Genomic DNA, 14,331 nt, shown 5'->3' on the forward strand with positions numbered 1-14,331 from the left:
TGCTGATGAGTCGTCTCTGCGTACTCGTGGCCTCAAGTAGGTCGCGGCGTTTTTACCAGCCTGATAAAAAATGTCCACGAGTAAAAAAAAAGGTCGGCATGGAAAAAATTGATACTTTTTACTCGTAGGTAGGTCATAGAAACATAGAACATAGAAAATAGGTGCAGGAGTAGGCCATTCGGCTCTCCGAGCCTGCACCGCCATTCAATATGATCGTGGCTGATCATCAACTCAGTATCCTGTACCTGCCCTCTCTCCATACCCCCTGATCCCTTTAGCCACAAGGGCCACATCTAACTCCCTCTTAAATATAGCCAATGAACTGGCCTCAACTACCTTCTGTGGCAGGGAGTTCCACAGATTCACCACTCTCTGTGTGAATTTTTTTTTTCTCATCTCGGTCCTAAAGGATTTCCCCTTTATCCTTAAACTATGACCCCTTGTCCTGGACTTCCCCAACATCGGGAACAATCTTCCTGCATCTAGCCTGTCCAACCCCTTAAGAATTTTGTAAGTTTCTATAAGATCCCCCCTCAATCTGCTCAATTCTAGCGAGTACAAGCCGAGTCTATCCAGTCTTTCTTCATATGAAAGTCCTGCCATCCCAGGAATCAGTCTGGTGAACCTTCTCTGTACTCCCTCTATGGCAAGGTTGTGATGGTAGTCGTAGATAGTCGTAGGTAGTCGTAGATAGTGGTAGGTAGTTATAGGTAGTCGTAGGTCGGTAACTGGCCCGAGAAAAAAAATGCAAACGTGACCTCATTTTATCATGTGATCATTTTCCACTCGTAGCTAGTTGTAGTTGGTCTTATGTGTGGAAGACAGGTCGAGGGGGATCGTAGGAGGTCGTAGACATAGTCGTAGGAGGTCGTAGACATAGTCGTAGGAGGTCTTTTACTTCGGCGAGTCAACACGACCTTGACATTTTCTTCAACTCGTGGATTAGGTCGTCCAAGTGGGACAGGCCCTTAAGTTAGCATTGGCCAGAACTGAGTACTGGTTAGAAAATGGTAGCTGATTTGTGTAAATTATCACTGTACTGATAAAAAACTTACATGACTGTAATGGTAGGAAACGTAAGTTACAATTCACGCCTTGTGCACTGTTTATAGTCTGAGTACCAGGACACTTCAGGTCTCCTGTGCCGGTGAGAATGTCGCAGACCAACTGGTTGACTTCTGCCAGTAATTTACCATAGAATCCAATGGCAGAACCAGAGCTTGCTGAGTTACCTCAGCATTTACACTGGAGAAATCTGCTCTTAGAACCCTGCTTTGTTAGACCTGGTGCAGAATATTCGTATTTGAAAAGTTGTTGTTAGGTCAGCAGAAGGAAGAATAAGGTATGTTACTTTTTTTTAATTATGTATTATATTTTAAATTATTAAAAATAAATAAAAGAGGGTGATTTTGTTCACAGAAATTTTTTTAGTAAATCTTTTTTTTAATTGTAAAGTATGTGGCGGCTTTGGAGGGAGTGAAGAGGAGGTTTACTAGATTGATGGATTGTGGGCTATTAGCTACAGGGAGAGTAGACAAAAATGCTGGAGAAACTCAGCGGGTGCAGCAGCATCTATGGAGCGAGGGAAATAGGCAACGTTTTGGCCCGAAACGTTGCCTATTTCCCTCGCTCCATAGATGCTGCTGCACCCGCTGAGTTTCTCCAGCATTTTTGTCTACCTTCGATTTTCCAGCATCTTCAGTTCCTTCTTAAACAGCTACAGGGAGAGGTTGGACAGACTTTGGTTGCTTTTCTTGGAACGCTGAAGGTTGAAGGGAGACCTGATAGAAGTATCTCAACTTAGAAGAGGCATTGATAGGGTAGGTGGGCAGGTGCTCTAGACCTGCACGGGAAGGTAGACACTCCCGCCCCCACCAGTCTCGGGCAGATGGGGCTCGTCAGCCTGGGAAGGCAGTCAATCTAGGAGAGGGAAAACACTGATTTAAAACCTCCACTGCCTTGTCATGGAAAAGGCTCCAGGAGTAAACATCAAGAAAATCCGGAGTCGGAGCCTCTAACGCCATTCGTCGTTGTCTACAACCTCGCTCTGGCAGCTCCTGCGATGGCCCTGCTGTTCCATTGGATCGATCAGCGATGTGGAGAGGGGGGGACGTGCTGCATGGGCAACAGCCTGTCCTCCATATGACATCGCCCAGGCTTGCATCCGACCACACATCACCTGCAAACCTACACCTACAACCTGGAGAGGATACTCCAGCTTCACCTGCAGCGTCAATACAACACGGGGAGCAACAATAAGTCATCGTTAGATTGGCGTAAAACGAGGCGCCAGCGGTTGCTCCCGACGGTGGGAGGGATTTTCGGGTCTCACTGGACAGCTACAGCCCCCCTCAAGCTGGGCTTGAATGGGTTTGAGAGGTAAAGATAGTTCAGCCATGATTGAATGGTGAGTAGACTCGATGAACCGAATGGCCTAATTCTTCTCCTATGACACAAATTTATCAACTTCAATATGTAGAATAATATAATGTGATCATTTCCCCCAGAGCAGGAGCAGTTCTTTGCTCAGTTAATATCCATAAAGTTTATAAAAATCACATTTTGTAGCACTCTTAATATTGCAAATTAAAATGAAAAATCAAAGCAAAATTTTACTTGGTTAATCATTTGTGTGTATTTTCCCATCGTAGTTTGGGATTAAACTCTGATATTCCTTTCTTTGAAACACAGTTAACTTTGCCCCTTTTTGGCACATAGGCCAGATTCTAATTGGAAAGTTTCTGCATTGTGCATTATTTAGCCTTGTTCAGAGAAAAAATTATACATCCAAAAGAAATAACTAAGTGACTCAGTGTCTGGAAGTGAAACAAGTAACTATTTAGACAGAGTAAGAGAGATGGGCAATGTATTCCAAAGTCAACAACCTAAAGTCACAAAATCATTAATGTGTATCTTTTTTTAATAGTAAGACTGTTATACATTAAAGAAATTTGAGTATAGTTAGTCAGTGTAACCCCAAAGAGAATTCTTAACATTTACAGTGTTTTTTATATATAGTTGATTGTCAAGCAAGAGAATGTTAAATGGAATTAAATATTAATTGGCATGTGCCTTGGACGTGGTTCTCCTTTGATACTGTAACTTAATTAAAAGTTTGTAGAGGCATTTCCCTGATGTTACAAAGATAGATCGGGAGCAATTTCTGAAAAACCCTCAGACATTATTTTCACTTCAGTCATTTTATCATAGGAGTTCAGAAATAATTAGGTGAGCAATTAGCTTGATCAAAAATCAAACCTTTTCTATTGTATGACTACTGTTCCCTAACCGCAGCCTTCTGCTAAAGATGCAAAGGTCATTTTTTAAATATCCCATTAAACTTGATAATAATTGCCATTTACAAAGTATCCTTGCACATATATTTACTTAATGAGTCATGAAGCAATATATGAAGTCATACAGCATGAAAACAAGGCCTTCAACCCATATCGCCCCTGCCCACCAAGGTGTCCTATCTATACAAAGCTAGACACAAAATGCTGGAGTAACTCAGCGGGACAGGCAGCATCTCTGGATGGAAGAAATGGATGACGTTTCGGGTCGAGACCCTTCTTCAGACTCAGTCCTACACGTCCTATCCACACTAGTGCCACCTGCCTGAATTTGCCCCATATCCCTCTACACCTTTATGGTTCCTGCTTCAACTCCATCCTCTGGCAGCTCGTTCCATTTACCCACCATTATCTGTGCGAAAAAGATGCCCTCAGACTCCTATTAAATTTCTCTTCACACCTTAAGCATCTGGTCCCCGGTTCCCTGCCTTGGGTAAAAGACTGCATTCACTCTATCTATTCCCCTCATGATTTTATACACCTCTATAAGATCACCCCTCATCCTCCTGTGCTCCAAGGAATAAAGTCCCAGCCTAAGCAACCTCTCCCTGTAGCTCAGGCCCTCGAGTTCTGACAACATCCTCGTAAGTCTTCTCTGTGCCCTTTCCAGCTGAACAACATCTTTCCTATAGCAGCGTGACAAAGATTAAACTCCAATACTCCAAACGTGGTCTTACCCATGTCTTGTACATCTGTAAAGTAACATTCCAACTTCCACACTCAATACCCCCATTGGTAAAGACCAAAGTGACAAAAGCCTTCGTAACCACATCATCTACCTGTAACACCACTTTCAAGGAACTATGTACCTGCACTCCTAGATCTCTGTGCTCTATAATACTCCCCAGAGCCCTGCCATTCACTATGAAGATCCTGCCCTGGTTTGACTTGCCCAACTGATCAAGATCCTGCTGTAATATTTGATAATCATCTTCACTATATACAACACTACCCACATTAGTGTCATCTACAAATAAACTAATCATGCCTTGTCCAGTTTCATCCAAATTGGTGATATAAACTAGTCCTGAGGCACCTAACCACTTGTCACAGGCCTCCAGTCCGAGAAGCCACCTTCCACCATCACCCTAAGCTTCTTTCCGTGAAACCCATTTTCTATCCATTCGGCTAGCTCTCCCTAAATCCCATGCGATGTAACCTTCTAGAGGAGCCTACCATATGGAACCTTATCAAATGATTGCTGAAATCGAGGTAGACAACATCCATGGCTCTGCCCTCCCTCATCAACCTTAAAAAAACTCAGGTTTGTGACACAATCTCCCACGTACAAAGGAGAGGAGCTTGTGTCCCACAAATACGATTGCGTTTTGTGAGACTCAAAATTCAATCAGTCTTGCAAAATCACATCTGTCCCTGAAGAAATCCCAATACTCCAAAACTCTGAATCCCTACTTCCTATAACAACTCCTCAGCCACACATTCATCTGCGTATCTTCCTGTTCCTACCCTCACCAGCACGTGGCACCAAGAGTAATCCAGAGATCACAATCCTGAAGGTCTTGCTTTTTAGCCTTTTTGCCTAACTCCTTACAATCGTTTTGCAACCCTTTTCCTACCTTTGCCATTTGTGCCAACATATACAACGGCCTCTGGCTGCTCCCCCTCCCCCTTGAGGATGTCGTGCAGCAGCTCCGAGATGTCCTGGACCCTGGTACCAGGGAGGCAGCATATCATCCTGGAGTCGTGCCTGCTGCCGCACAATCTGCTGTCTGCACAGTCTCTCATTATCGAGTCACCCACCACTACAGCTCTGCCTGACATTACCCTTCCCCACTGTGCCTCAGGGCCAGGGTTGGTGCCACAGTGCTTCTCTACTGCTGCTCATCCCCCCACCCTAAATAAAGAGGAAACCTGTTTTGAAGGGGAATGGTAACGGGGGTGCACACTCTTTCCCCCCCCCCGCACACACCCCCCACCCACACACACTCCCCCGCACACACACTACCCCCCGCACACACACTCCCCCCCTGCACACACACTCGCCCCCGCACACACACTCCCCCCCCACACACTCTCCCCTGCACACACCCCCCCGCACACACACTCCCCCCACACACACCCCCCTACACACTCCCCCCACACACACCCCCACGCACACCCCCCCACACACTCCCCCCATACACACCCCCACGCACACCCCCCCACACACTCCCCCCACACACACCCCCACGCACACCCCCCTACACACTCCCCCCACACACACTCCCCCCACACACACACCCCCCACACACACACACACCCACACACACCCCCCCACACACACCACCACCCCACACACACACCCCCACACACACACACCCCACACACACACCCCCACACACACACACCCACCCCACACACACTCCCCCCCACACCACTCCCCCCCCACACCCACTCCCCCCCACACACACTTCCCCCCACACATTCCCCCCCCACACATTCCCCCCCACACACTCCTTTCCACACACACTCCTCCCCCCACACACACACCCCCACAATTACACTCCCCCTCCCGACACTCCCCCTCCCCCACACATTCCCTCACACACGCGCCCCCCCCACAGACTCCCCTCCCCCACACACATTCCCCTCCCCCACACACGCTCCTCCCCACACACAATCCCCTCCCCACACATTCCCCCCCACCCCCCCACACAAACACACACTCCCCCTCCCGACACACTCCCCCTCCCCCACACATTCACCCCACATATTCACCCCTCCACACTGACCTCCTCCTCCTCCCTTCATACACACCCCCCTCCTCATGGACACTCCATACACCCCCCGTGGATGCTCAATAGGCCAGCTCCACCACACATTGCCTCCTTTTTATTGATTGCTCAATTAGCCAATTTTGATCACGCAACCAATCCACCGACTAATTTTCAATTCTCCTGCTCCTGTTTCGACACTGAAATCAACCAGCAATAAACTGTTTTTTGACGATATATTTGAATGGGGAAAATAATTTTAAAATGGCCCATTTTCAGAAGGTGTAGTGACATTGACTAGCAATGCCCATCTGATTCTCCAAGGTTCCAATCTTTTGTTATTAAAAGGGACAGATAGATGGGGAGGTAAGGGTGAGAGGGATATGGGCCAGACGCGTGCACATGGGACTAATTCATGTGTACCTTGGTCGGCAGGGACAAGCTGGGCTGAAGGGCCTGTTTCCTGCTGTGTGACTGATTGTGATGAAAAGATAAAGGCTGTCGTTTGTGTTCGGGATTGAACACAGGATTCTCTTAATGATCTTGTTAGGATTGTTTTCAGTATGGCTTTGGATGATGTATGAACTAGGGGTGACATGGTGGCGCAGCAGTAGAGCTACTGCCTTACAACGCCAGAGGCCCGAGTTCAATCCTGACTACAGATGCTGTCTGTATGGAGTTTGTACGTTCTCCCCGTGACCTGCATGGGTTTTCTCCAAGATCTTCGGTTTCCTCCCACATTCCAAAGACGAACAGGGTTGTAGGTTAATTACCTTGGTATTAATTTTAAAAAACTGTCCCTAGTGTGTTAATGTGCATGGATCGCTGTTCAATGCAGACTCGGTGGGCTGAAGGGCCTTTTTCCGCACTGTGTCTCTAAACTGGGCTGATTAGCTATGATCACATTGAATGGCGCTGCTTGCTCGAAATGCCGAATGGCCTCCTCCTGCACCTATTTTCTATGTTTCTATTACGGTACCTCAGTTCCTCTGAAAGTAAAAACCCATAAATCAAACATGCATTTTTAGGAATCACAAATGTTCACTTTTTTCATGCTGAGGTCCAATGACTCAAATGAACAAAGTTGCCTCTTTGTTGAATGGAAGTGGAAGCCTCTCTCCATTATGTATATATTATAAAATATCTAAGCATTGATCAATGATAATAACTGTTTTGTTTTCTTCCCAAAGCTCGATGTTCTATGCAATGGGGAAATTATGGGGAAAGATCATACTATGGAATTCATATATATGACAAGATGGAGACTCAGAGCTGAAAATGTAAGTATGCATATGTAAATGTTCTGTTATCTATGTTACTAAATCTCTGATCTTGACCGCTTTTGGCCCACTGTGCTGCAATTTCCGACAGAACGCCGCCACCTACGGCCGTCATTTTTGGCCACCTCGCTCAGAGCCCCTCTCCGCCTTACGGGTCCGGAGGATTTTTCCCATCGATGAAAAATCAGAGAGATATTAATGTTTATTTTAAAATCACCATTCCCTCTGCTGCCCCTGCTGGAGGTAGGGGGAGGGACTATAAAACCAGGAAGTGGTGTGCCTCACTTAGTCTCTGCAAGATGGATGAAGCCAAGGGTCACGTCTCTCTGAGCTCTGAATAACACTGAACAAATGTCTACACAACTGTGAGTACCCTTAATGTGGTTTGAAAATGAAAATATGGTTTGTTTGAAGTAAAAAGGCACTGCCTGCAAATAGTTGTTTGGGTGCTTTGGCTTGAAGTTGAAAGGCACTACTTACTGCAAATGGTGGTTTGGAAGCTTTGGTTTAAAGTTGAAAGGCACTACTTACTGCAAATGGTGGGTTGGGAGCTTTGGCTTGAAGTTGAAAGGCACTACTTACTGCAAATGGTAGCCTTGGGATGCGTTGGCTTGAGTTGAAAGGCACTACTTACTGCAAAGTGGTAGGCCTTGGGTGCTATTGCCTTGAAAGTTGAAAGGCACTACTTAGTGCAAATGGTGGACTTGGGGAGCTTTGGCTTGAAGTTGAAAGGCACTACCTTACTGCAAATGGTGGCTGGGGTGATTGTGGCTTGAAGGTTGAAAAGGCACTACTTACGGCAAATGGTGGCTTGGGTGCTTTGGCTTGAAGTTGAAAGGCAACTAATTACTGCAAATGGTGGGCATTGGTGATTTGGCTTGAAGTTGAAAAGGCACTACTTACTGCAAATGGTGGCTGTGTGCTTGGCTTGAAGTTGAAAGGCACTTACTTACTGAAAAGTGGTGGACAGGTGGGTCTGGCGGTTGAAGTTGAAAGGCACTACTTACTGCAAATGGTGGCATGCAGTTGAAAGGCACTACTTGCTGTAAATGGTGGCTTGGGTGCTTTAGCTTGGTTAAAAGGCACTACTTACTGCAAATGGTGGCTTGGCAGCTTTGGCTTGAAGTTGAAAGGCACTACTTACTGCAAATGGTGGCGGGTGATTTGCTTGAAGTTGAAAGGCACTAATTACTGCAAATGGTGGTGGGTGATTTGGCTTGAAGTTGAAAGGCACTTCTTACTGCAAATGGTGGCATGAGGTTGAAAGGCACTAACTGCAAATTATGGCTTGGGTGCTTTGGCTTGAGGTTGAAAGGCACTATTTATTGCAAATGATGGCTTGGTTGCTTTGGCTTGAAGTTGAAAGGCACTTCTTACTGAAAATGGTGGCTTGAGAGCTTTGGCTTGAAGTTTAAAAAAATCACCATTCTCTCTGCTGCACCTGCTGGAGGGAGGGGGGGGTCTATAATACCAGGAAGTAGTGTGCCTCCCTCAGTCTCTGCAAGATGGATGAAGCCAAGGGTCATGTCTCTGTGCTCTGAATAACACTGAACAAATGTCTACACAACTGTGAGTACCCTTAATGTGGTTTGAAAATCTAAATATAGTTTGTTTGAAGTAAAAATGCACTGCCTGCAAATGGTTGTTTGGGTGCTTTGGCCTGAAGTTGAAAGGCACTACTTACTGCAAATGGTGGCTTGGGAGCTTTGGCTTGAAGTTGAAAGGCACTACTTACTGCAAATGGTGGCATGAAGTTGAAAGGCACTACTTACTGCAAATGGTGGCTTAGGTGCTTTGGTTTGAAGTTGAAAGACACTGCAAATGGTGGCTTGGGTGCTTTGTTTGAAATTGAAAGGCACTACTTGCTGCAAATGATGGCTTGGGTGCTTTGGCTTGAAGTTGAAAGGCACTACTTACTGCAAATGATGGCTTGGGTGAATTGGCTTGAAGTTGAAAGGCACTTCTTACTGCAAATGGTGGCTTGGGTGCTTTGACTTGATGTTGAAATGCACTATTTACTGCAAAATGTGGCTTGGGAGCTTTGGTTTAAAGTTGAAAGGCATTACTTACTGCAAATGGTGGCTTGGGAGCTTTGGCTTGAAGTTTAAAAAAATCACCATTCTCTCTGCTGCACGTGCTGGAGGGAGGGGGAGGGACTATAAAACCAGGAAGTGGTGTGCCTCCCTCACTCTCTGCAAGATGGATGAAGCTAAAGGTCACGTCTCTCTGAGCTCTGAATAACACTGAACAAATGTCCACACAACTGTGAGTACTCTTAATGTGGTTTGAAAATGAAAATATGGTTTGTTTGAAGTAAAAGGCACTACTTACTGTAAATGGTGGCTTGGCTGCTTTGACTTGAAGTTGAAAGGCACTACTTACCGCAAATGGTGGCTTGGGTGTTTGGCTTGAAGTTGAAAGGCACTAATTACTGCAAATGGTGGCAGGTGATTTGGCTTGAAGTTGAAAGGCACTAATACTGCAAATGGTGGTGGGTGATTTGGCTTGAAGTTGAAAGGCACTTCTTACTGCAAATGGTGGCTTGGGTGCTTTGGCTTGAAGTTGAAAGGCCCTACTTACTGTAAATGGTGGCATGAAGTTGAAAGGCACTACTTACTGCAAATGGTGCCTTGGGTGCTTTGGCTTGAAGTTGAAAGGCACTACTTACTGCAAATGGTGGATTGGGTGATTTGGCTTGAAGTTGAAAGGCACTACTTACTGCAAATGGTGGCTTGGGTGCTTTGGCCTGAAGTTGAAAGGCACTACTTACTGTAAATAGTGGCGTGGGTGCTTTGGCTTGAAGTTGAAAGGCACTACTTACTGCAAATGGTGGCTTGGATGCTTTGGCTTGAAGTTGAATTGCACTATTTACTGCAAATGATGGCTTGGGAGCTTTGGCTTGAAGTTTAAAAAAATCACCATTCTCTCTGCTGCACCTGCTGGAGGGAGGGGGAGGGACTATCAAACCAGGAAGTGGTTTGCCTCACTCAATCTCTGCAAGATGGATGAAGCCAAGGGTCATGTCTCTATGAGCTCTGAATAACACTGAACAAATGTCTGCACAACTGTGAGTACCCTTAATGTGGTATGAAAATGAAAATATGGTTTGTTTGAAGTAAAAGGTACTGCCTGCAAATGGTTGTTTGGGTGCGTTGGCTTGAAGTTGAAAGGCACTACTTACTGCACATGGTTGCTTGGGTGCTTTGGCTTGAGGTTGAAAGGCACTACTTACGGCAAATGGTGGCTTGGGTGCTTTGCTTGAAATTGAATGGCACTACTTACTACAAATGGTGGCTTCGGTGCTTTGGCTTGAACTTGAAAGGCACTACTTACTGCAAATGGTGGTGGGTGCTTTGGCTTGAAGTTGAAAGGCACTTCTTACTGCAAATGGTGGCTTGGGTGCTTTGGCTTGAAGTTGAAAGGAACTACTTACTGCAAATTGTGGTTTGGGTGCTTTGGCTTGAAGTTGAAAGTCACTACTTACTGCAAATGGCGGCTTGGGTGCTTTGGCTTGAAGTTTAAAGGCACTACTGAAAATGCACTTACTTCCTGTTTGCACTGTATATTGATTTAAGATAAAATGCTACCACTTACGGCTGTGATTTTTTGCCATCTTACTCAGTCCCCCCTCCGCCGAGCAGGTGCAGAGAATTCTTCCCATCAATGAAAAATAAAAGTGTTATTAGTGTTGAGAATCTCTCTCCTGTCAATCACGCCCTGAAAGCCACACCTTTTCCAGTGGGAGGGGGAGGGGTTATAAAACCCGGTAATGTGGGTGTGGCTCAGTCTCTGCATGATGGGGGAGGGAGAGGTCATGGCTCTGTCTGGGCTGTGAATTAACTGAACACACTGAATGTCTACTGAACTGTGAGTTTGGTGTTTTGTGTGGTTTTATGGTGGTTTCACCCTGCATGAAATGGTATGAAGCTGCATTTGAACTTGGTGGAATTCGACCCTGCTTGAAGTGGAATGAAAGTGCTCTTGAATTTGGCGACCTTGCATCCTGCTTGAAGTGGTATGAAACTGCACTGAATTTGGTGGCCTTGCACCCTGCTGAAAGTGGTATGAAACTGCACTTGAATTTGGTGGCCATGGATCCAGCTTGAAGTGGTATGAAACTGCACTTGAATTCGGTGGCCTTGCACCCTGCTTGAAGTGGTTGGAAACTGCACTTGAATTCGGTGGTCTTGCACCCTGCTCATAGTGGTAAGAAACTGCACTTGAAATTGGTGGCCTTGCACCCTGCTTGAAATGGTAGGAACTTGGATTTGAATTTGGTGGCCTTGCACCCTGCTTGAAATGGAATTTCAAGGAATCGTCATGAGTCAACTGCCAGCCCACCAGCCGTGAGTTAGCTGCCAGCAGATCAGGCTTGAGGGACTGAGCTGCCACCCCAAGAACCCATATCAGCACTCCAGAAAGCCCCCCCCACTGGCCACCAATATTGGAATTGGTGGAGAGGTGGAATATTGCATCGGGGGACCAGCCCTCCCGTGTGATCATGGGACCCAACGGGTCCCACTTAGTCTAGTTTTAGGTTATAAATCATTTTTATGTTAACAAACAAATGTGGCATGAGCGCTTGTCCTAATAAATATATCACAAACTATTGTTTAGGAAGGAACTGCAGATGCAGGTTTAAACCAAAGATAGACACAGAAAGCTGGAGTAACTCAGCGGGACAGGCAGCATCTCGAGAGAGAAGAAATAAGTGACGTTTCGGGTCGAGACCCTTCTTCAGACTCTTCAGACACGAAACGTCACCTATTCCTTTTCTCCAGAGATGCTGTCTGACCCGCTGAATTACTCCAGCATTTTGTATACTATCACAAACTATTGTTTCTTGTTTACATCGCAGAATATTTCTGAATAAGTAAGTTTAACATGAACGTCATTATACAGAATCTACAGCACGATATTTCTATTTTTGGATTTGCATGTTGTTTACAGAATAGGACCAGTGTTATTTAATGATCCAAAACGCCCATGACTAACTGGTAACTTTGCTTGAAATGCAGGTAGAATCCCAACTTCATGCTTGTATCTTTGGTTGCAGCACACAGGCAGTGGGAATAATTTAGTCTCTTGGTTCAATGTATCCACAACGTCAGTATTGTGGCAGGCTAGCTCCAGCTAAAGTTAAACTCCACAGCAAGTTCAATCTGTGAGCAAAATCATTTTGACCAGGAGAACATTCTTGTAAGTTCATTAATAATAGGAGCAGATTTAGGCCATTCAGCCTACCATCTATTCTGCCATACAATCAAGGCTGATCGATCTCTCCCTCCTAACCCCATTCTCCTGCTTTCTCTCCATAACCCCTGACACCCGTACTAATCAAAAATCTGACTATCAATACCTTAAAAATATCTATTGACGGTCTCCACAGCCTTCTGTGGCAATTAATTCCACAGATTCACCACCCTCTGATCAAAATAAATTCCTCCTCAACCCCTTCCTAAAGGCACGTCCTTTAATTCTGAGGTTATGACCTCTGGTCCTAGACTCTCCCACTAGATCGGAAGCATCCTCTCCACATCCACTCATTCCTGGGATCATTCCCGTAAACCTTTCTCAGATATGGGTCCCAAAATTACTCGCAGTACTCCAAATGCAGCCTGACCAGCACCTTATAGAGCCTCAGCATTCCACTGAAGGAGGGAGAGTTGGGGTGCTGTGCCTGTGCATGTTGCTCCCCACAGTGTAATTATGAGAAAGGTCACCAAGTGCATGTGTGTCGGCTGACCTTTCACTTGTGTTCAGTTATTAGATGGCCCTTGCAAGTGATGCAAAGGAAGTTGACCCTCCGAGGCCCTATCATGATTGAGATCACAAGCATCCAAACAAAGTTGACCACTTCCATCTTGAATATGCCTGCACAAAACACAACCAAGTGCAAATCCATATCTGGGTCCTCTGCAGCAGAATCCATGTATGCCATTGCACTATGATGTGCTGGAATCTAGCCTATCGTTACCTCCTTGTCTGTCTAATGGGGTATTTATGCCCAATGTCCACGTTGATGGATGTTCTTATGACCTTTAGTGATGGTCTGTTTTCATTATCAGTGTTTCTTTACTGTTTCCCACTTTCTATGCTTTTGAAATGTAAAAGAAGTTATAAAAGGGTGAGGTTATAGTGTAAAAAGGATCTAGTATAAAAAAGAGGTCCATGCTTATGGTACCTGGAGCTTATGAACCAGCAGAAACTCTGGGTTTGATGTGGAATGGGAGGTGAGAGGAAAGGCCTGTCCCACTTGGGCGTCATTTGCGCATCATTTGCGCTGCATCATTTACACGTCACAACGCGCGCATGGCACGTGGTGAGGCGTGGTGGCGTAGGCAGTGACGCGCGGTAGCGTGCGGTGCCCCAGGATTTTGGGATTCACAAAATCTTCACACGCCACCTGCGTGATGCGTAAATGACACCCAAATGGGACAGGCCCTGAAGGATCAGTCTGGTGACACAAGGAACTTCAGATTCTGGAATCCTGAGTAAAACACAAAGTGGCTGGAGTAACTCAGCAGCTTAGGCAACATCCAGCTCAAAAAGAGGTGGGAGTGGGACAAAGCCTGGCAAGTGATAGGTGGATACTGGTGCAGAGGGTTCATGTTACAGATGGGTGGAGTAAGACAAAGGCGAGAGATGAAGAGGAGACAAAGAGGGGTCAGAAGTGGAGTGAAATTCAAAGCCCGGTGGCGGGATAATGGTGGAATGGGATGGGGGTGGGGGATGGGGACAAAGGGGCAGGGCAATGGGAGAAATGCCACTGCCGTGCACCAGAGTGGGAACGGGGAGGGGCAGCACAGGAAAGATAAATGTGGAAGGGGGGGGTTTACTCAAAATTGGAGAGTTCAATGTTGATACGGTGGGGTTGTATGCTAACCAAGCACAATATAAGGTGGTGTTCCTCCAGTTTGTGTTTGGCCATTTGCCAGGCTTTGTCTTGCCTCATCTTTATCCCAGCTTTCTCCCCCCACCACA

At 46.0% G+C, this 14,331-nt stretch overlaps 1 protein-coding gene across 2 annotated transcripts in view; it reads left to right on the forward strand.

Annotated features, from left to right (window-relative positions):
• Positions 1-14,331, forward strand: part of pcgf5 (polycomb group ring finger 5) — a 227,368-nt gene that overhangs the window by 183,804 nt on the left and 29,233 nt on the right. For both annotated transcript variants that reach the window (XM_033033569.1, XM_033033570.1), the window contains one exon: positions 7,258-7,347. In XM_033033569.1, coding sequence (XP_032889460.1) covers positions 7,258-7,347 — 90 coding nt within the window. The remainder of the gene's footprint in view (positions 1-7,257; positions 7,348-14,331) is intronic.

This window comes from Amblyraja radiata, chromosome 15 (assembly GCF_010909765.2).
Source record: "Amblyraja radiata isolate CabotCenter1 chromosome 15, sAmbRad1.1.pri, whole genome shotgun sequence".
In the NCBI taxonomy this organism is placed as follows: Eukaryota; Metazoa; Chordata; class Chondrichthyes; order Rajiformes; family Rajidae; genus Amblyraja; species Amblyraja radiata.